Below are 24,160 nucleotides of genomic sequence, written 5' to 3'. Positions count from 1 at the left end.
TTAAAATATATTTTGTTATCCTTTTTTCTTTTTTTTTAATTTATTGAAATATTGTTTCCATATAGGTAGTATTTTTTTTCTGTGTCCTTATTTCAGAATAGATAATAGCATCTGAAGCGAAAGCAAGATATTAGTTCTACTCCGATCACGCGTTATAAATAGATTTTTCTTTTTTAAACAAAAAATAATAGTACAATGGTCAAGGTAAATAAAAATATAATTCCTATTCAATTTTCGCGATGAAAGTGAAAGCATTGAATGTGATTCTGTAGTCAATTTCTTCATGAAGAAATAATTTAAGGACTCTTTTTTTTCAACTAAACAATAGTACGTAACAGTAGTAAAACATCTCAGCTGCGCGTGGTCACATATTTCCAAATAGGCTTAGATAGTCATTTGTTTCACGATGACATACAATCGTAACTGCTGCCTTAAAAAAGACGGGCACGTCTCTTGATTTCGTTGCGTCTCCACTGGGGCATTCGATAAAATTCGGCTCTGGAACACTGTAGGATCGCGTCGAATTCCACATCAGACAAGTGGCGCTGTTGGTAGATGAACAAATGTTGTATTTTAACAAAATATAATGCAAATAAACACCAAACATATTGAACCGTTACCTCCAGGTTACACCGGTCCACGTCTGACGGCAAGCGGTAGTTGGTGATTAGCAGTAGATGGTACGGGTATATTTTGGCTGGCTCGTGCACCAGCATCGAATGCGCCATATTCGGCAAGCTACGACGGATCGGCTGCTGAGGATAGTGATAGGACAAAGCACCGGAGTAGGTGCTCGAAGCGGGAATGTCGGCTCCGAGGGCACGTCGATCGCCTTCCGTTATTGAATCGACGGAGACTGGGAAAACACAGAAGGGCAAAAGAAAATTCACTTAATTTATTATAATACATGAGAGGACTGTGAAAATATTATATATAAAACAAATTGGGAATCAATTTGGGGACATGTGATCCACAGCAAGATAAACCACATTTCAATACCGTGAGTAGGGTGGCTCAAATTAGTATGACAAAAACATTTTTCATTTTTTTATGGGCCGCCCTTTTATTCAGTTCTATTTGATGCCCTGACGCTCTGAACAACATTTCAGCCAAATCGGTCAACGTTTGGGCAGTGCTAAACTCGTTGGAAGTTTATATGCAAAAATGTATGCAGAAACATCCAAAAACAGTGAATTGCTGTTGGAAGGCACAACTTACGATGAAGAACTATGATACTCATTCAGATCTTGAAGAATTTAATACAGAATGTTATGCAGAAAACCCCGAGAAGATTGGAGTTTGCCCAGCTATGTTATTAGCATTTCTTTTTTTTGAGCAAATTTCGTTTCTTTCACCTTTGAAAAGTAATAAATTCACCTCTACAACACTCCAGTAAAATGCTAATATCTTTGCCTAATAAACTCTAATCTTCTCGCGGTTTTCAGCATAACATTCTGTATTTAATTCTACAAGAACAGAATGAGTATCATGGTTTTTGATCATAAATTGTGCCGTCCAACTGCAAATCACTGTTTTTGGATGTTTCTGCATACATTTTTCCATATAAACTTTCAACGAGTTTAGCAACGTTGACCGATTTGGCTGAAATTTTGTCCAGAACATTAGGGCATCAAATAGAACCGAATAAAAGGGCGGACCATCAAAAAATTTGAAAAAGTGTTTTTTGAGCCACCCTAACCGTGAGCGACGATTTCATTTCAACTTGTGTGAGTACAGTGAGTCAACAACCCCGGTGGGACAGGGAAGGGGGGATGGATTGCTCCTCTCTGGGGGTGCAAATCTGATCAAGTGTCTGTTCTTCATATTATGAGCGGCTCACAACAGCGTCTGTTACTTATGTTAGGGACAACTGATCATTGTCCGAGTACCAGCGAGGAACTATAAGCAAAATTGTGCACCAATTAAGGGGGTTAATGTCAGGCCCTGCAGGCCGGCTTTAAAAAAATAAGTAATGAATAATCAGCGAGAGAATACGGACCGGAACAATCAGCGAAGACTACTGTGAGGGAAGATTCTGGCGATTAGTAGCTCGGTTCGTGGAACGGCAAATCTCTCACATTGCATACGCATGCTCGCCGATGTGCTCAAGGAACGTGGATTCGGCATCGTAGCGCTGCAGGAGGTTTGTTGGAAGGGATGAATGGTACGAACGTTTAGAGGTAATCATACCGTCGTCGGGGGCGACAGTGAATCAAATGGGGATGAGAATGGGTCACTGTTTCAACCAATTCTTGTAGTTTGGATTGGATGCATCTGAGGGCAAGAAGACTAAAATATAAGAGACCTTTTTGAACGATTTTGCTCTACGACCCCCAGACTGCCGGTGAAAGCGATGACCAATTCTCACCCCCTAGACCCAATGTCAACCCCGATGGCGGTACCATCTAAAAGAGCTGCGGCAACACACGAGCTGGGAACAGCTTTCATACTGATAGCGTGTGATTTGGTGGTTGCCGATCAAAGGCACTACACACGACTACCAGCCAAGGGCCGTACTTGACTCGGCGTCAATGTCCAACTTCATTTGGAAGCCACTAGCTTTTGAACCCCTGGTCGAAAGTCGAAAGACATATCCATAGCAGAGATCGGCCTCCCCACGTACAGTGTGAAAAGTAAAATCTCCGCCGCCATTTAGTCGGGAACACAGGAATATTCGACGAAACTACAGTTTCTCATTCTTAAAAATCACTCAACATCCCGTCAAGGAATATTCCCAGTACTCCTCTCACCGACCCTCAGTTCCACATCCCAGGGAGGGTAGACCTCGTTATCGGCAGTGAATCCTTGAGTTCCATAGTAGTTGCAAGATTTTGTTAGGGGACGGGCTTCCATGAAACGCCATTCGGATGGGTCGTCGCTGGCGCTGCATCCAATCAACACAATATTGAAAATCTGCAACATTTCTACGACAAATGTTCCGTTAGACGCCATCCACAGTTTGTATTTTGCCGTCGTTGCAATTGGACGAACAAAAAAGTTGTCTTCACGATAATAGGTACTGTATGTACCGAACAGAAGTGTTTGGCCTTATATGTGTGCATCAATTCGGTCGTACGTTCGTTGTTGCCTTGTGGTTAACGCGGATGCAAATAAAGAACAATCGCATGATGTTTGTGAATACGGTGCAATTCCGTTTTCTGCTCTCCGCTCCCCGTCCAACATGGGTTGAGATTTGGGCCTGGATCACTTGTACACGAGTGTACGAGGAGTGTTTATCGATATGAAACATGAAATACCGCCGTCGCTGGAAATTGCGAATTACAGAGAAAGGATCTTCTACGAGAACCTTTGGAATAAGTGTTTTGAGTGCCGAAAGGAAGGGCATCGCAAAGATGCATGTCCTCTGTGAAGTAAACGGAGTCAGGAGAAGCCCAAGGAATCGTTGATAACCTATGCCGAAGTAGTGAGCGGAACCCAGGAAAATGAAGAAAGTGCCGAAGAGGAAGTTATCGAAGTTATCGTCCTGGACGAGGAGATGCAGCAATCTACGGAAACAGAAGAAGAACAGGATCCAACGAAAATCGTATTTAAAAATAAAACTGACCAATTGTGGTACGAACGCAAGGGTATTCTGAATTATACAGAGAAAAAAGAAAAAATGTTACGAGACTATGCTGAGGAGCAACGGAAGAAGAAGGAGGAGGATCTGCGAGAACAAGAAAAGTATGCGGCTCGCAAAAAGCGCGAAAAAATGCTATTTAGTTAGGATAACTTTGTTATTCAATCAGCCTATCGGCTCCGTGAAGTTTTGTATAAAACAAATAAGCCTCAAATAAATTGATTAGAAAAAAAATAGACGCCATCCACCTCCAAGAACGCATATACCATTTTTTTACGGACGAATACCTCCAGTTGGGGCATAGAAGCCAGCGGTTCGGTAGATTATGATCAACCGCACTGTTACATACCGAACCATGCCGTCTTCAAAGAGTCGAGCACGTCCACCAAGGTCAGCGTCGTTTTAGATGCGTCCTGCAAGACGTCCTCCGGATATTCAGTAAACAATACACTCTTGGTTAGATTTGGTACCGAATTCACTGCGTCGCTTCTGTCGCCGACATGGAAGAAAATGTATCGGCAGATGCTCCACACTCCGAAGGACGCTTCCGGACGAACTCCAACGACGCTATTTCCACTTACGGCACCGCATCTGCTCCGTACCTTGCAACAAAAACTTTGGAGCAAATTGCACTCGACAGTGGGCACCAGTTTCTAGCTGCAGAACATGCTGCCATTTACGATTTCTAATTTCTAACTTCTCATACACTGAAAAAATTAAGATTTCTACTTCGACGATTTCCTTTCGGGCGCTGATGGCGTAGAATCTGCAATTGAAGAGAGGCAACAAGTGACGATGACAGGGCCGGAATTAAGGGGGGGGGGTCCGTGGCCCCGCGCCCCCACACATTATCGGCCGCGGGGTCCCCTTCTCGCTAAATCCGGCCCTGGACGTTGATGCTGAAGACTATAGGCTTCCCACTCAAGAAATGGGCATCGAATGTTCCGGAAGTTCTACATGGTGTTCAATCAAAAGATTTATAGCGATTCAACCGCTGCATGAACTTTAGAACGAGCAGACCGTTTCAACTCTGGGTCTCGTATGGGAGCCGAGAACCGTCGCACTACGGTTCAAAGTCCAGATATCCCCGCCGGCCATAGTCCTGTCAGGGTTTGCTGAAATCGCTCTCAATGGATAACGAACATCGATAAGAGGCAGAAACGTCTTTGAATTATAACAAGCCATGAAATAAGTCTATCGCACTTATACAAGTTGAAAAAAAAACCTGATTAATCCACCTAGCGGTTGTCTTTCACGTGCAAAAAAAATCAAAAAATATATAAATGTGCATTTTTAGCTTGTTTTGCAAAAAAAAGTATTTTGGGAATAACTTCTGATCTAATTAGCCCTTCAACTTTAGTTTCTTTTTTAAGGTTATTTTCAATGTAATTTAAAAAGTTTATCTAGCTTGATTTATCATAGCATCTTTTAGGAGGAATTGATTATTTCAGAAATTTGATCACCTAACTACTATGTACACTATTATTTACAATAAAAAAATTGATAACCTTGATTGGAACTAGCGCCCTAATTGGAGCCTGATCCGAATGCAAGCAACGGACCCTAAACTTTTCTTTACACTCACCAAAGCGTTCATGTAAGGTTTTTATCCCGGCCAGACGGTGGACCACAGATGTTCTTGTCCTGTGAAGGGTGTTGAGGATCATCCTCAGGAATTTGTTTTGGACTCGTTGAAGTTTGAGGTGATGGGTTTTAGCGCAGCTCTCCCAGACCGGAATGCCGTATTCGATCACAGGGAGGATGATTTGCTTGTAGACAGCAAGCTTATTTTTCAGGGACAATGACGACCGACGGTTGATCAAAGGGTATACAGTAGTTTTAACAAAACGTTACACTTTGTTACCGTCTTGTTAACCTGTTGCCTGGAAATAAGCTTGCTGTAGAGGGTCAAGCAAAGGTAGTCGGCCTCATTGGCCCATTCCACAGTCGTGCCATTGAGCATGATTTTACAGTCCCCAGGCGGAACATGGGGCCCTCCTTAGCCGTGCGGTAAGACGCACGGCTACAAAGCAAGATCATGCTGAGGGTGGCTGGGTTCGAATCCCGGTGCCGGTCTAGGCAGTTTTCGGATTGGAAATTGTCTCGACTTCCCTGGGCATAAAAGTATCATCGTGTTAGCCTCATGTTATACAAATGCAAAAATGGTAACTTGGCTTAGAAACCTCGCAGTTAATAACTGTGGAAGTGCTTAATGAACACTAAGCTGCGAGGCGGCTCTGTCCCAGTGTGGGGATGTAATGCCAATAAGAAGAAGAAGAAGAAGAAGCGGAACATGTTTAGGGGATTTATAGTGGGGGAAAACAATGACCTGGGTCACTCTACCGTTGTAGATGATGGAGGTGTCATCTGCGAACAGAAACAGAATGTCGCCTTCTGGAGGTGCTGGCATGTCGGAGGTGAACCAATTTTCAATTGCAAATGGGACAGGATTCCTTGTCGAATGGAACCACGAGTAATTCGTTCTATGCTAAGTTCCAAAAAGTGTGTCTACAAAATTGTGTACACATGCAGACATCACCTCAGTTCGTCGATTGGTATACAACATTATGGGTCTCCGGGCTTCCTATAAAACATTCAATTTCTTATTCGGATAGGCGCCCCCCTTCCTCTCGAGGAGCTTGCGGATCTCGTTGCTACGTACGAGCCGAAACCAGCGGCGGAGTCGACATTCCGTCGCGCAGAACTCTGTGAAGGTGGTTTTAGCCTTGAAGATTTCACTTCCCGCTTATTTTTGGATGAAATCCACTACCGTTCTCCATTACCTATGATCTCTCCGAAGCCGTTAGAAGGCTTTCGCAGCAAACCTAGTGTCATAAATCCAGCACTCGACAGGTGTAGGGGAAAGTGGGACAAGATCGCCATATGGGGCAAGACTTCCAACGTTGTTTATGACTTAAGTGAGCATTATGGGATGGTTAACAAAAACGTAAGGAAGCTATACTACCGAAAAACGCACTTTGACAACCACACTTTTTCTTGAAATAATGATTTTAATCGTAAAAATTAGCTTTATGAAAATCGAGATATTGTCGTAGAGTCAGAGGTCAACAAATCAACATGTCACAAGACGAGTTTGTACAATCCCATTAAATTCCACCACTTAATTGTACCTTGACAGATACGTATTTCGACCTCAACAGTAAGGCCGTCTTCAGTGTCTCGTACTTGACTCGACATGTCGGCCATACATCGACGAAGACTGCATTACTCGCGTCGGTGGCTATGAAACATCACTCTCTGATTACGCCAAGATTCCTATCGTACCCGCTGTCGGCTTTGCTAGCAAGTCTCTTCCACTTGAAGCTACTGCATGCAGGGCCGCCTCTCTTGTTAGGCACAGTGCACCAGAAATATTGGGTAATCGCAGACGAAAATTTGTCTTCAATACAGATCTTCCGACAACTGGCAGTACACCGTCGTGTGGTTGCTCGAAGAGGAAGAATCGCCAAGCTGCACTTGGACAGTACGAAAACTTTCAAGGATGCATCCTTCGCATTCAACTGCATCTATCAAATGCTGAAGATGGTCAAGAACGATCAGGATGGAATCTTCAGTTGCTGTGCAAAGAACGACATTCGGTGTAAGTTTGTTCCGCCACGTGCAACGCACTTCAGCTGTCTTTAGGAGACTGTCGTCAAAGTCTGTGAAAAGGCACCTCCTGAAAACAATAGACAACACCTACATTGCCTACAAACAAATGCGAACCCTTTTGGCGCAGATTGAAATGTGCCTGCATTCCCATCCGCTGACGACGATTCCAAGCGAGCAGTCCTCTTTCTCTAGGACACTTTTTCGTCGGGGCTAACCTTCATTTCAAACCGATTTTCGTTGGATTCCTGACAACCGTCTAAAAGCTTACGACGTGGTTCAGATGTACCTTCGAAACATCTTGGCCCGCTAGTACCCGGAGTATCTTCAACTTCTGCTATCACGGACAACCAAAAGCTGCAATACCCCGGTCACCGTTGAGGTGAACCGCATCTTCGTCGTACAGGAGGACAACGTCGTCCCTTCTGCTTATGCGAATCGTGAAACTGCACCCGGGCAAAAGTTGTCCTTGTCGTAGCTCTACGCACTAAACCGGGATACATCGTTCGTGCCGTAGCGAAAATCGATCTATTGCCATCACCGGATCCAAGCATCTGAAGCCGTCGTTCCAGGTAGAGCAACCCACAAGGGATAACTTGCTCGAAGCTCTCCAGCGCCTAGGTTATTGGGGTTCCATCCCTTTCATGCCAAGTCGTTCGATCTACCTGGTCTTCTTCTTTGTTCCACGACAAATGTGAGGATGTAAGGCGGGATCACAGAACCGATGGCTACTACAACTACAACTATCTAAAATATATCTACAGCTAAATTCGTCCAACGCTGAACTGTTGGAATCCTTACGTGTTGGAACTCGTGCCCGGGCAATGTTGGAGCCGAACCTAAGTAACATTCATTAAAATGTAGTACTCTGTATAACTTGGTCCGGTCCAGTGTAGGATGCTTTCGGGTTGGAAACATTCTCGACTCTCTGGGAATTGTGTATCCATTGTAGTACTTGCCACACAAGATACATACGGGCAATGGCGGGCGTAGGAAAGCTTTCAATTAACTAAGGAAATGCTAATAGAATACTAAGCTAAAAAGCAGGCCAAGTTCCAGTTGGAATGTAGAGCCATTGAAAAAGAAGAAGACGCTGTATAACTTGATCCCATTTTATACCACAATCCTCCAACTAAGTAACTTAGCGCTAAACTTGTCAGCAATGATAGAGGGCAAAGGCACTGTAGGCATTGTCCTCGCACTGTTTACTGTTATTGGACTATTCTTAAGAATACCGCACAAAGCAAATGTGCACAAATTGTATATTTCCCTAATGCTCTAAGGGTCGATTTCTTCACCTCCGCTTAACTCTTAAGGGACCCATATACGCTTAAACCTGGTTTAAGGCCTAAGCGGGGCTGAAGAAATGGACACTAAGGGCAGATTTCTTCACCCCCGCTTAGTCGCTCAACCATGTTTAAGCGTATGGGTAAGCATCGCTTAAGAGTTAAGCGGAGGTGAAGAAATTGGCCTTAAGTCCCAAATATTATAAGAAGTTAAACGGACGTAACGAAATCGACCTTGGTATCGTAATTCTTTATCAAACACTCAGTCTACTTATGTGTGGAATTGTACGATGGTGGAAACTGAACCCTCGAGGACTCGCGCCGTTGTAAAAAGTACAATACTGCCAAGAAAAGCTCGCTTGTCATACACAACGGAGGCGAAACTGCATGAGTGATTCTCAGGACTAAGCGAGTCCCGGAAGGTTAAGAAAGGGCTAGTTTCCTAGCTACACAAAGGCCTACGCGCGTGTTTTGTACCGGACTCAATGCTTTTCGGTGACCTTCGATAACCGGGTAGTTCGCGCTCGAACAAGTAGGTAACGGAAATCTGCATCCAGAAACCTGGGGCAGGCGAACCCATGTAATGTAGGGTTGGGAATTCTGATTCACTAAAACCAACTTCTTCTGCAGCAACATCCCCCGGCCCGGAAATAAGCAATACATCAGGGGGTAATGAGTATTGCGCTCCCACGGGACGTACACAACGTGCACGTAAGCGCCCCTCACCTAGACTGATGGGAAATAATCGAAATGTGAATCGTTGACCAAGGTAATTGAATCCATGATTAATGGAGACGACATAAGCAAAGAAGATGCCGCAACAAAAGGTTCGAAATTTCTACTCAGAAAAAGGCATAGCAAACAATTGGGTGTACTGGATATTGGTCTACCTGTCTTGTGTTCATCAGCTAGCCCTTTGGTTCCGACAGAAAGACAAGTTTTTTTTGCCAAAAATGAAGCAAACTTAGAATTCCAATCGATACGAGTTAGGATACCACCGATTACACTATTGCCGAAGATCGAAAAAGTTTTCACAGTATCTGGAGAAAGACATGATAGAACCCGTAACTGACGCAGTTTCTTGGGTATCGGTTACCGTTAACGTTCTTACCTCGCCTGACTTTTTTAGCACCCTAGACATCAACAAAGATGATTTCCATCAGGTAATGTTTAACTCGTTTTTTATCTGTCATAAGACGAGTTTATACCATCCCATTGAATTCCACCACTTAATTGTATCTTGACAGATACGTATTTCGACCTCAAAGGTAAGGCAGTCTTCAGTGTCTCGTACTTGACTCGACTCGTCGAGTCAAGTACGAGACACTGAAGACGGCCTTACCTTTGAGGTCGAAATACGTATCTGTCAAGATACAATTAAGTGGTGGAATTCAATGGGATGGTATAAACTCGTCTTATGACAGGTGAAAACATTCCACTAAAAAGCTCAAAATAATTTTCTTATCGTTTTTTATAAAAATGTGTGAGTTTATTTAGGCATTCAAAATAACCATGAACTCGTTATTTCTACTGATACATATAATACTAACAATACTTACTGTCACTTTTTCCGCAACTGAATTCTGTACTGTGTGTCTTATCTCCAAGTCCACCGAACGAGAAATCCTAAAAATACATATCAAGAAGATAATTTATAGGAAAATTTCAACTAATATTTTTAAATCAAACAAACAAATGCATGCTTCAGAACCGCACAAACCCAACATAGTTCAAGCTTTTGAAGAATATTCACATGCAAATAGATTAAGTAATAGTTTAACAATAAAGTTGTCTTGTTCTTGGTCTTAACAATTAAAAGAGACATCACGTCAAACATTGATACAGATATAAAAATACTTCAGTGTGCGCTTTATATACGAATGTGAAAGTTAAATCCATTGAACAAAATAAAGAAATTATTATGCAACTAATGTCGACCAAAATAGCACAGAAATCACGAAGTTAATATTTATTTTGGTGTTTTAGAAGAATGTTAGTTAGGATTTATCCTAGAATCGGTTGAATTAACTGTATAAATAGAATATTCAAAATGAATTAATTACTAACTATATTAATTACTATTATCTACACAAATCTAAAACCTTCGAACTATCTCACTAAGGTCCAAAACTTGGCCCGCACGCGTTTAATTTTTTATCCTGTTTATCATACGCGAAAAGCACATGGAAAAGCCGAGATGAATTTGCAAGAATAAAATAATATAAACCGATTGTCTTTTTTAGTTTCTATAATTTTGAGTACATCTCCAAACAAGCAATAACTGCAATGATAAAACGCCATTGACAGAAACAAAGAATCGACTATAAACGAAATTTTGTTGGCCATACAACAACAAAAACCGGAACTTGAATTAAAATGAGTGTTACTACAGTAAAAGCAGCTTACAGGAGCACCGTGAGCGGAACCAGATGTAGCGGAACTGAAGGTATGCGAACGAGGGGCCAAGCCGTAACCCGGTTTAGGTACTTGTCGTAAGGAACTCACCACTGCGATGGTTTGTTAGATGGTCATATACGGGTTTGAATGTGTAGATGTTAGACGGTTGTGTTAGTATGGATAATTTTTTGAATCGTTCGGACATGGTTGGGATGATGGCAGTAGCACAACGATGGGTCCAGATCCGGTAAGCATTTCAATTAGGCGCGAGGGAAAAAACAGATGATTATAAACGTGTTGTTAGTATGATGATTGAGTACTATTTCGACAAATGATACAGGCGATGTTAATATATCAGGTTTAGTTTGCACCACAAAGACTAGCCATAACCACCAAGAATAAAATCAGAACAAGAGCGAGCTTGTCCGATCGAGGGGAAAGAACTTACAGAACTGTAACCATTTCTTAAAGACGAGGTTTGCAGTGTTGAGGTTTTGAATCCGTATCCGGGCTTCGGAGGAGACCTATACGAGTGGATGGCTATTTGTGGGCGTTGGTTCATTGTTTATGGGTATGGATATTGGAGGTGGTATTTGATTGAGAAAATAAGACATAATCAACTTAAATTTGATAGAAACTATAGATATGATACCTGAACAAACTTACCATTGTAGCTGGGTGCGTTACCGATGGCACGGCCGACGGAACCACGGTAGCTAGTCGATCGTTCGAAATATTCGTCTTCGCAAGGTCGATGATGGTCCAGGTTTCTAGAGGGCGACGCACCCACTGGGGACTCATACCGTAGACGGTAAGTCGGTTCCTTCGATGCCGACGGAGTGCGCGAGGCATTCCGAGGATCGAGGTTCTCCCGTTTCCAGTGTTCGTACTTTTTATGCTCCTGAAGATCCTTCAGGATTACTTTACCCATACCTGATGATTTTAACTTGCTTAACTCCTCCTCTTCTTTTCGAAGGCGCCTGCAAAAATATAAATCTTTTGAGGAAAGTTACTTTATACGGAAAATGGTGGTTACTGACATCTCGGCAACAATTTCTTTATCTTCCTTGCTCTTCGAATGGTCTACCTCGTCGTCAGATTCAATGTTCTTGTAGGAATCGGAATATCTTCGGCGCCTTTCTGGGTCGGTGTAAGGATACGGAGGTGCCGGAAAGTCATCCCGCTCAATCTTTGGTTTCTCGCCTGGTGGGGGCTTCTTCGCTCCCGGATAGTGACTCAGCTCGATCGGTTCTTCATTGTTCATCCCCGGGCTCTTGGGACGGGGCGTCTCGGAGCGGATACTGTCCACTAATACCTTCATCGCGCTGCGGCTTCTTGAATGGGAACGCGATCCTGATGCCGAACGGTGCCCGGTTCCGTACTGATTGGGCCGATGGAAATGAGGCGAAACCGGGGCCTTATCGTACGGTTCGATCGGCTTTCGCAAGTAGTGCGGTTCATCCGTAAGGTAGCTGTAGGTGTAGATACGGGCAATATCTTCAAACCCGGAACGGTTGTACTCTCTTAATATCAGACCCGGGCTGGTTGTACGATGGTACTGTGTGAAACAAAGGGAAAAATAGTCCTTTCATTATTTAAGTTTCAAAGTTAAATTTTTTAAAAAGTTGTTCAAAAATTTGAAATACCGTGCCTTGTTTTGCGTAATACACGTAACGTAAAAAATACAATTACATATTATTAAATGTGTCTAAACCATTTCTATCAATAATTCAAACAATGAATTAGCGGCTTTCGGCGTACTTACAGCTGCATACTAGGAGATAATTTTTAAAAATCAATATAGCGAAAGGCATCTAAAATTGAATTTCACGTTATTAAATAACTTAATCAAAAAGTATTTGGTAAGCGTAGTAGCGGATACCTTCCTACATAACTGGTATCAAATATTTTTTCCGAAAAAGTTCCTACTTTCGAGAAAATCCGCGTTAGATGTCCTTCGCCATTATGATTTCTGGCGGTTAATTTCGGTTGGTAGGAAACCAGCCACTGCTAATAATTCATTGGATGAAGATTTTGGTGGGAAGTTTTGTTGATTTAATTTCTTAATATTTCGTCGCAACGTACTTGGTTTGGTATACGAGTTAAATAAAAAATCCGGAGCTTTGGTCACGCTACAGTTTTAGGCGTCGGCGTAACTACAAGAAAGCTAGAGGGGGCTTTAGCCCTACCTAGAAACATGCTAGCCCCCTAGATTTTTTGCTAATTGGCATTAAGTATTGCGCATATCTAGATCTCTGATCATATACACTGCTAAAAAATGTATACACAAAAGACAAAGTATTCTCTTTTGACTAAAAAATATTCAATTATGACTACACACAAAAAGGAATAAATATTATGCACAATTATGACTATCTTTTATTCACAAATGATTAACTTTTATGCATAAAAACATGAAAAAATTGTGGGTAGTCACATTCTCCCCAAAAGAGCATACTTCCAGTTTTGCATGTATGGGCGTAACTGCAGAGAATTCTTTTAAACCCCTCTGTCTTCGAAACACTCGAAACACGAATCTATTTCATAAAGTTTTTGAACTTTTAACAATAGTGTTAAGTATATCTTGCGATAGGAATGCTTAGCACAAAGCATATTACGCTCCATTGATTCTCAGTGACAGCTATAATTGCTTAAGAAAGTTAGGTTATGAATAGTTTTCTCATACCAATTGAATAAATAATAAAAGTAACAGTCTAAAAGGATAAAACTGTTTGTGAGATTTTGTTGAATGAAGGAAATTACTGAAAAATACTAAGCTACTTGTAATATTTAGACAGCATAAAATAGATCAATCCTTTAAGATTCCTAAGTGTTTCAAGAGTTTTGTGAATAAATTTTACTTAACAGCGGTTTGATCTCTAACATTCAAATATAATCTTCAAAGTTGCATGGCATTATTATCAAAGAATTTTGTTTCCGAAAAGGTATTAGGTACTTGACTATCGATAACGTATCGTATGCCTGGCTATATCGAACTAAGCCATTTTGAAGGCATTTCTTTTTGCAAATTTGCATGATAAGATGCTTGAAGGATTTTGTTACTATATACTGATTTTTTTTAACTTTTTGAATTGCAAATAATATGACTAATATTATGACATGAGATTCGTGGAAAGTTCGGCAAAATCTTGTGATTCCAAGGAGCGATAACTAAAATTTGAATAAAAGAGAGATTGGAATTCTTTTGAATGAATATACAAAACTGCACAGACTTTTTTTTGCTTTGCTATGCTCCTATGGTTTTCTGAGCGTATCATTTTCGAAAATGCTACAACATCTATACATTTTTATGTGGAGACTTAGCGTCGATGAGCATCATTTGAAATGTTCAAGTCGTCAATGAATGTGTTGGAATAGTTACCAAGTAGGCCAACTCCAAGCTTAAGTCTGCGAACGAAAACGAGCTTCGGTGTATTTGAGTGTAAGATGCCGCGGACAATACTCGAAGGTAATCGGGACTATGACATCTGGCGGCATCGCATGAATTACGAGTTATACCAGATGTATAAAGGGTTGGGTATTGTTAATCTTGTACAACACGGCAGACTACGGTGGGCTGGACACGTTATTCGTATTTCGGAAGAGCGTCGAGCGAAGATAATATTCAGTATAGCATCCGGAAGAGGCTGTATGCTTCGTGGAAGGCCGCGTACACAATGGCTTTTTGTAGTAGAATAGGACCGACCTGAGGCCGCTAAAAGTTCAGGGCGACTGGAAGCGATTGTTCCAGGATCGAGTCCAGTGGAGGAGGATACGCCATATCATCGAGGGGTCCATTAAGTATCAAGTAAGTAAGTCCCACTCCAATACATTTTTCGAACTAAATCTTTTACATGTTGTGCATATGCACAACATGTGATAGATTTAGTTCGGAAAAGATATTGGAGGGTAACCGCTCGCTTCGGTGGGATTAATCCCACGAAACCAGTACGTTAGACAGGTGCTTTCCCAACTAAGCTACGAAAAGCCTCCGTCGTCCTCCACAGCTTAGCGGGTATTGATGAAACCAAATTCCCAGCACCGGGCACGTAGCAGGACTCTCGCAATACATTTTCAGAACTAACTCTCTCATATGTAGTAAGTATAATGAAACGCATCTTAAAACACATCAATAGTATTGTATTAGAGTGGGAGCGTGAAAGCAACAGTGAAACTTAAAACAAAAGAATAAGTAAAAAACTAACCTTTCTATGCGTGTAAGGACTATAAACAGAACCACTCAAACTTGGTGTTTGTGAAGGATACGAAAACTGAAAAAATAAAGTTAAAAACAAACCCCAGTGCAAATATTATTTTCTCATGCTGCGTCAGAAAACTAAAATAAAACTAATAAAATTATAGTAACAAATTAAGATCACCGAACTGCAGTTGATCGACTTTTTTTGAAATTTCTTTTTATGTTTTTTCTTCAATAACAATTTTAAGACAGATGAACTACAGCTCAATGACCAAACAATTATAAATAATTGTAACAAAACCAAAAAGTGACAATAAGAAGCATCGAATTAAGTCAAGCTGGAGAATGTAAATGCTTCTCTCTACGGTTACGTATCCACCTCTTCTCGCTCACCTGAATTTCACTCATTGCGCTTGTACTGGTACGGTCAAATTCGGTTTCCGTGTTGAACCCGTTGGTTTCGACTCCGTTCAGGATGCCGGACTCGGACGACGGTCCGGGACCGCACCGCGGGTGCCATATTGCACCACCCTGCAGGTACATTTCCTCTCCATCGCCGAATGGATCGCCGCACTTGGTGCACCGGGCACAAGTCGGATGGAAGTGATGATTATCGCCGGCTTGCAGCACCTTACCGCTGATGTATCGGTTGCAGTAGGCACACTTCACTCCGAACGATTTCTGGAAATCCTTCTCACAGTACGGAACTCCATCCTTGCCCATGTACTCGCCATTCAGCGTCACTCCGCACGCGTTGCATCTAGAAGAAGCGAATGTTTAGCTTGAGTTAAGATGTTGTTCGGAAAAGTCACTTACTTGAAACACCAAATGTGCCACTGGCGATCGAGTGCGATCAGTGCCTGACCTTCTTTCAACTGCTGGTGACATCCGGCGCACTCGTTCGGATCGACGTCCTTGCTATTCTGTTGCTTTCGTATCGCTTCCTGGTGATGATGGAGAGTGGCCGCCTTGGTCGGGCTGGAGGTGATTTCTTTGATCGTCTTCTGCTCCTGCTTTTGTTCGATCTGTCTCTTTGGTGACGCTGCCGCCGAATTTGTCAACTGTGGGGCTGTTGCTACCGGACCGGTTACACAGTTCTCGCAGAGGACTTCTTTGCCGGTGTTGGTAACCTTTTGGAAAATCGTTTGAATAATGAAAAATACGTTAAGAATCAATAGAGTTCGTAAATATTTTCTGCATGATTATGCATCGATTATCAATACAAAAAAATGATTGATAGGAATTCACAATAATAAATTTCCAGCATAACTCACTTAATGATAACATGGAAATGGAATAACTCCTATTCTAGTAGCGTCCTATAAATAGGGCAGCTCTCGTGCATCTCGTGTTTTATTAAATGTCACGTCCCGCGAAGAATATAAACTTCATACGTACATGGCGACCGTGACAGAGAGTATGTTCTGTTAGTGACTGTGAAAATACTGAAGTAAAAGCTTTCAGAAGGACGAAATACTCCAGTTTTTACACCTCGCGGGGAATATGAAAATCGTGGAAACGCAAATCAAACAGATTATTTTGCCCCTCGCGGTCGAGGTGGACATGATTATCGTAATGGATTCGGAAGCAGAGGTGGAAACAATTACAAAGGAAGAAATTTTCAACACCAAAAACGTATTTGTTTAGGCGCAACAGGAAAACATATGCCCCCAGCATCTGAATGTTGGAGGCAAGACGAACTCAACAGATATGACAGTAAGTTCAGCAAAACAGTTGAACCAATAAGTCACTTTACAAAATCAACAAGTAGCGCTAGCAAATCTTGTGAGACGTTAAATTGGTATAATCTCGAGACAGCGTTGATAAGGGACCACGGTGGGGTCCTTCTTTAGGGCTGCTGAAGTACAGTTACAGCAGCCATTAATAACGCAGCGGGTATGTGGGGCGAAGTCTACGGAAGAAGTGCAGATAGATTTTGAAGGAGAATGACGCAGCGTGGATGGGACCCGGCAGAACGTGAAACACTATAGACGGAAACGGAGACAGCAGACCCGCTTCTTTCAGGAGAATAAACGCCGACTGAAATAAGTGCAGTTCGACGCTATAAAGAAACACGCAAGTTTTAGCAGAAGCTCAAAGCATCTTGAAAAGGCTTCGTGCCGCGAGGATAAGAATGCCTGCATCTTGACTGACGAATGTGTGTGGTGGTAAGTAGCACTTCAAGGAACACTTAAATAGCGCTGGGAGTACAGGCAGCGGACGAGACGACTACGTCAGTTTAGCGAAAAATGGAAACCAACTAGCCGCCAGCTTGAGAGAAGTTAGGGATGCCATCCAACAGCTCAAGAAATGAAGCAGCTGTAAGAATGATGTCGGAGCTGAACTCATCATGATCGGGTTGAAAAAGCTGGCCAATTGTCTACCAATTGGTACCGAACGCGATAGTGTTCGCCTGAGAAGCAGTGTTACAATAGACGGGGATACCTTCGAGTTAGTTGAAGAATTCATCTACCGTGTATCTGTGCTAATGGCTGATAGTAATGTTAGTCGTGAGATACGAATGCGCATAGTCTGTGGAAGTCCGGCCGACTACGGGCTCCAGAAAAAAATGTGGTCAAAAAAGATTCACACCCGCACCAAATGTATTATGTACAGAACGTTCATAAGATCGGTGGCCCTCTACGGTCATGAGACTTTAATCATGCTCGAGGAGGACTTGCAAGAAGTCGGATTATTCGAGAGACGCGTGCTTAGAACCATCTTTGGTGGTGTGCAAGAGAACGGTGTGTGGCGAGGAAGGATAAACTACGAGCTCGCCTAACTCTACGGCGAACCCAGCATGGCATGTCATGTTGCGAAAATGCCGGACAGCAACCTTTCAAATTGTTTGTATGTATTCGACCCGGCAGGTAATAGAAGGCGTGAACAGCAGCGAGCTAGGTAGGTGGACCAAGTACATATCGATTTGGCAAGCGTGAGGCGCATCTGACGATGGAGAGATGTGACCTCGAATTGTATCTTGTGGTGTCAAATGATTGATTCAGTGTTATCTGTTGAGATGTAAACTAAATAAATAAACGGAAGAATATTTTGAATTTAACCGGAAAAATCTAATGAACTTTCCCAGAAAATTCATTCTAAATAATTCTTTTGAAATTGTATTCGGAAGTTTCTTTTTAATTTTCAAATAAAGCTCTTTGGAAAAAATGTTCGGAATTTCCAAAGAAAATTGATTGGAATTTCCAAACGAAATTTTTCTGCCCAAACAAAAAAACAAACAAAAACATTCAACTACTGCCTTTTTGATTCTAATATTGAATAATTCCCACAATTGAGGAATGATTTCAGTCGATGATTTGATGTCCGCTAAGCGTCTTCAGTACTTCCAAAAGTGGCAATTTTCAGATTCCTGCAGTTAGACGACAACCTATCATACCATGCGGCGACACAGTGACGATAAAAAAAATGACAACTGAACCAACAAACACGCAAGCACCTACCTTGCTGCCCGATTGAAACGCTTGTTTGCACTTGCTACAGGTGAAGCACTTCTGATGATATGTGTTGCCCATGGTGGAAACTACCTCGCCCTCGACGTACTGATTGCAGGCCGCGCATTTGGTGCCGTACAGCTTCTGGTAGTCCAGGGTGCAGTAGTACGAGCCATCCTTTGAGAAGAAGCCGCCCGTCGCCAGCGATTTGTTGCATTTGGTGCACTGGAAGCACGTCTTGTGGAAATATCGGTCCGAAACACGCAACACCTCGCCGGAGCACTTTTTCTGGCATTTACTGCACTGGATTTTGGTTTTACCTGCGAGCGGAAAATGGAGAAGAAGAAAGATTATAATTATTATCGATTTTCCCACTTGTGCTGCGGAGAGGTTGTTTATGTTTTTCGCGATGGTATGTGGTTTATTTTTCACACCCAGCCAATGCAGCAGCGCGATGAACCGGTCGGTAGGTGTTTAAAGTTGCGTTCAGAGTCCATAAATAAACGTGAAACAGAATTACGTAAGACACTTCCTCGTCCCAGAAGGGACGGCGCCATCTATGGATCCCCAACATGCGAAGCGTGTGTGCAGACTCGTGAAGTAAGCGGCTCCACGACGGATGACTGATACGCACCAAAGAAGACTGTGTCGTCGGCATATGGGTTACCGCAGAAAGCACTTTACACGTTCTGAAGATAGGAATGTAGAATCCGCGACGAAACAACTCTTAGTTTGCAAAAAAAAATATGATGAACAAATATGTTATAATAAGCAGGGTTGTTACGGGGAACCTGCTATATTTTCCCCGCCGACTAAAATCAAATACGCGCCAAATCTGCGCGACCCTGAACTAAATTCTGCTCAAATACGCGTCAGATACCTTTCAATTTTTGTTATTACCATTTTGCTGAACGTTTTCTTTTCAATTGCGGCTTATAAAAATATGGCTTTTCAATATTCTAAGCTACAATTTCACACATGTTTATATCAAATTGAAAAAAATAATTAAGCAATTCGCTGTCAGTATGACAACCCTTTTGGAGGACTGGAATAGAACTGAGCAATCAAAACTATTTTTAAAAGTACTGTTTTATAGAATAGATGCTGGTTTTGGCATGTTTTGTTCTGTTATTGTCCGTGGGTTTTTTATCAAACTTAGTGAAATTCGGCACAAGATGCATTGATATACCAGGAATGTTTAGGCCAAATTTGCTCAAAACATAATTGATTAAAGATAAAGTTGACATGAATGAGAAAAACATGCTGAAGCCGTTATTTCAACTTGAACAATAAATTATACAACTTTGATGTAATTATTGACCAAAAGACAAACTTGCAATGAGATTAGTTATTAAAACAATACAGCTTCGTTTTTCGAACAAAACTTCTGTATAAAAAATATTTGAGGTCGTACCCTAGAAGATATAATATAAAACCTAACATAATTACAGTAATTTTAGCAGCGGTCTCCGAGAATTTTATGCGTAAATTCTTTCGAGAATTCCTGCGGAAAACGCTTTGATAATTCCTACAGGCATTATTGGTAAACTTCAGCGGAAAACTTTCACTCCGAAAATTCTTTCGAGTGTAACTTTTACCTTAGAACCCTAATAAATTATTTAAATATTTTCCGCCTTAAATTATACCACAATCATAAACGACTAAAGTTACTCGAACCTACTTATATTTTCCCATCCCAAACTGCTCGATATGAATATTCCAAATGTGTAGGCAAGAGAATTGAAACTAGATTTAAAATTTTAAAGGGCACTAAAAGAGGCAAATCAATCGCTTAAGGAAACGATCGAACAATCTATAGGTTCGAATGTTTACAACACAAATACATTTAGTTGGCGGATCCAAGGTCATGGGACCCTAAAAGAGAAGTTATTTGATATACCAATTCGATTTTATTGAAGTACTTAGATGAACTAGTTCGGTATCGAAGACTGTATATTTTAATATAATTCTCAGTGAGTAGCTGATGGTAGAATTCAGTTCAACAAGTCAGTTCTTAGTTAGACGCTCAATTTTGTAAGACGATTTAGCAACGTTGTTACTTTTGTTAGCAAACGCTTCCAGCACTTGCCGCAGCGCAAAATGTTGAAGCTTGTATATGTGTTCAGTCCGCATGGCGGGCTGAAAGACGGACTTATTAGCCACCAAAATCAAAGATGTGGTAGACAGGACAAATGAGCCAAACCGTATCAAGCTCAATCATCTAGAGAAAGCTTTAGTTGGCGACGCCGCCGGTCTGATTGACGATAAAACAATCACAGACGGCAATTATGTGCGAGCTTGGCAATTACTCGACGAACGTTTTTCCGACACACGACGGATGATCGACAGGCACCTAGCAAGCATGTTAAGCATGAGAAGGCTCACCAACGAATCCAATAGTGAGCTAAGAGCATTAGTGGAGATTTTCGATGGACATGTGGAGAACCTCCTCGGTCAGGACTTTGCCGATATATCAGAGTACATGATGGTATTCATGATTGCTCAAGCCTTGGACGATGAAACCAAGAAGCTGTGGGAATCAACCGTCAAGAAAGGAGAGCTACCTTTGTAAGCAGACAACATCAAGTTCTTGAAGGAGCGTGTGTCTGTCCTGGAAAGATGCCAAATAGCTAGTGACAACCACTACAAGCATCGTCAACAAATAAAAACAAACCCAACGAAGATCAATACTGCTATATCATCTGGCCCGGCAGTACAACGTTGTAGCTTTTGTATCGAGAACCATTACACGTTCAAGTCCTCGACATTCAACGACTTATCAGTCAGCCAAAGAATCGCCAGCGTGAAGGAGAAGCGTATCTTCGACAACTGCCTCCGGCGAGGGCATCGGGTCAAAGATTGTTCATCGAAAAAGTCCTGTACCAAGTGCCATCGAAGACACCACTCTTTGCTGCACATGGAAGAGTCGATCGTCAACGAAGCGAAAGAAGAAAAGCAGCAACTTGGTCTTGTGGTTCCAGGAGTGGCAGCAGTTCCTGTTCCATTGTGTAAAACATCGACTAGCAGTGCATTTACGAATGCAGTCCATTCACCAATTCCAGTCCGACAAACGAGTCAAGTGTTCCTGCTCACAGCTGAAGTCGACGTTTTGGATCAGAATTCGAAGCCTCATCAATAATGCAGAGCCCTGCTGGATTGTGGTTCTCAGGTCACTTACATCACGCAATCATTAGCCAACACAATAGGAGTTCCAACAAGAGAGGTAAGTGTTCCCATAACTGGTATTGGTAGTGTTAAATCCACAATCTTTTTTATGACATTACTAAGCCAGACTACATCTTCCCGGACTTCATGATTCCCAATTAGGCTGGCTAGTAGGAGGTAACATTCTTCAGGGTCAGAGTTCAGGATTAGTTTTGAGATAGCTCACTGGTTGTTCAGATTCCGTCAACAAGCCCTTACAGAGATTTTGGGATTCGGAGCTGGTACCAAAGATAAAATGTTTGTGGAAAACATTTTTTGGCAACCCACCATCGTGACGGAACCGGTCGTTACGTGGTTCAATTACCATTAAAAGACAATGTAGTGCAATTGTCAGATTCTCGTTCTATGGCTTTGCGCCGTTTCTATCTTTTAAAAGCACCACTACCAATACTTCAGTCCGCATGGCGGGCTGAAAGACGAACTTGTTAGCCACCAAAATCATGTACCTCCTCAAATCATCGTTGGATGCTATCGACGCTCAGGCGCCAGTTTGATTTCGCAGCTGTTGGAATTTTCAATTTGCTTTCGCTAAAACCAATTGGTAAGCGGGGTATCGTGTTTTGTTGTTTATGCTTTCTCAGTTGATGAGAAGATCAAAAGATTGGTTAAAGAACATACAATGATTAAAAAAAAGGTAGATATCACTTTTAAAATCAATAATTCCGATTAATAAATTCTTGTTATATTCTAGGAAATGCTATTACCGAAAAATATGCATACCGAAACTGTCATATTCGGAGGTATTATTAATTTTGGGGAAATTTCATATTTAGGGAATTGTCATATTCGGAGAAATAACATTTTCGAGATTTTTTTTTGTGTCTTTATTAAGGAGACTTTCAGCCCTAGACTGGCTCGCCTCCGGTTTTTGAGAAATATTCATTTTTGGGGAAACGTACGTTATATCCGGAGAAATCTCATGTTCGAGGAAATGTCGTTTCCGGAGAAATGTGTTCAAGGATGTGATACTTGCCGATAATGTTATTTTCGGGGCTAAGTTTTTTTCCCGGAAAATGATTGTTTTTGGGAATTTTTCAATAAAAAGAATTGGTTTCCGGGGAATTTTGCAATCTCAAATAACCTAACTAAAGAATGAGAAATTTCAAGTATGCCCAACGTCCGATATGCCTATCGTACATTATACCTTACGTTTTTCACGCGCACCTTACTCATCCTTCACACCTCTCCGTTCAACTTCATCTATAATCGCTTGTTAATCGCTTGATCAAGGATATATGTATGTCTCAATTTTTGAGGATATCGGTCAAGGGGTTCAAAAGTTTTACTGAAGTGGTCGTTTTCTAAATAATATACCGCACACCCCGGAGATGGTTACGGGGCGGGGGGTATATCTACCAGGTATCAGGTAAACAGGCCCCATAAACACCTTCCGTTTTTTCCAATGACCCTCCAACTCTTCTATAACCGTCCCCGACATGTAAATACGCGAATCGATTGAAGCCTTGTTATTTTATTTGGATTAAAATAAGTTTTGCAATTTTATAAAGGGAGTTTGCGTTTGTAAACAATCAAAATAAAGGTTTTTGAAAATGAGCTTGAATGATATTTTCAGTTGGTTCTACGATATCGGTAAGATAGCGTTTAGGTTGACTCGCCCACATATTGGGAGTTTCTGGCCTGGCATCCCTGAAAAAAATCTCCGCCAACGACCTCCGCGAGAAGCCCGAAAGTCGTTTGTAAAAAGAAACTTTTTATTCCGTTATTTTAGGGACTTACCAATGCAACGTGATGTAGGACTTTCTGCTTAGTCAGTTAAAGTTTCGCTTACAGTGTCGCTTACAGACAGACACGGACAAAACTAACGCTGTATACATCGTTGATTCGCCCTGTACGGCCATGAAGCATGGACGTTAAAAGATGCAGACTATTTAATTCTCGGAGTGTTTGAGCGGAAAATACTGCACTCAATACTTGGCGACGTGGTGGAAAATGGTGAATAGCGCAGACGCATGAATCACGAGTTGTACAATCGAATCACTACTCCGGACAACACGGAGTGTACAACCATCATAGATAGATAGATAGCAATGCAACTCTCAGTCCGTTGGTAAAAAGGTGAGCGTTACACGTGAATTCAAGGCGGAATTTCTGAACATTTTTTACAGAATTTCCTGCGATCTTCGCATCCACAAAATCCGCGGATTTCTTTGTATTTTATCGCAGAGAAATCCTCTCTGTGCTGTGGAAATATGGTTGTTAAATTCCTATAAGAATCTTTGTAAAAAGAAGAGGTTGCGGTGACTCATTCGTAGTTTTTTTTCGGAAATTCTTGAGGAAATACCTTTCGGAGTTATCCAAAAATATAGCAAAACCCTGCGGGTTTTTCTTTCAAAAATATTTATGGAAGTTCAACCTTCAATTTGTAAACAGATTCTTTTGGAGTTCTGAGAAA

At 41.7% G+C, this 24,160-nt stretch overlaps 1 protein-coding gene across 4 annotated transcripts in view; it reads right to left on the bottom strand.

Moving 5' to 3' along the window:
• Positions 1 to 199: 199 nt before the first annotated feature.
• LOC134218490 (actin-binding LIM protein 2) overlaps positions 200 to 24,160 on the bottom strand; it is an 81,140-nt gene continuing 57,179 nt past the window's right edge. The window contains exons 2-11 of one of the 4 annotated variants that reach the window (XM_062697564.1): positions 18,532 to 18,842; positions 15,887 to 16,200; positions 15,464 to 15,830; positions 15,078 to 15,143; positions 11,913 to 12,430; positions 11,539 to 11,852; positions 10,882 to 10,982; positions 10,035 to 10,101; positions 621 to 856; positions 200 to 545 (exon numbers count right to left, since the gene is read on the bottom strand). In XM_062697564.1, the coding sequence (XP_062553548.1) occupies positions 432 to 545; positions 621 to 856; positions 10,035 to 10,101; positions 10,882 to 10,982; positions 11,539 to 11,852; positions 11,913 to 12,430; positions 15,078 to 15,143; positions 15,464 to 15,830; positions 15,887 to 16,200; positions 18,532 to 18,842 (2,408 nt within the window). In that variant the 3' untranslated portion in view covers positions 200 to 431. Of the gene's footprint in view, positions 546 to 620; positions 857 to 10,034; positions 10,102 to 10,881; positions 10,983 to 11,320; positions 11,413 to 11,538; positions 11,853 to 11,912; positions 12,431 to 15,077; positions 15,144 to 15,463; positions 15,831 to 15,886; positions 16,201 to 18,531; positions 18,843 to 24,160 lie in introns of all 4 variants that reach the window. The other 3 variants (XM_062697565.1, XM_062697566.1, XM_062697567.1) reach the window with 3 other exon arrangements.

The sequence above is a fragment of the Armigeres subalbatus genome, chromosome 2, assembly GCF_024139115.2.
Source record: "Armigeres subalbatus isolate Guangzhou_Male chromosome 2, GZ_Asu_2, whole genome shotgun sequence".
Taxonomy (NCBI): domain Eukaryota; kingdom Metazoa; phylum Arthropoda; class Insecta; order Diptera; family Culicidae; genus Armigeres; species Armigeres subalbatus.
The sequence above is the reverse complement of the archived record's forward strand: the minus strand, read 5'-3'. Positions and strand labels throughout refer to the sequence as shown.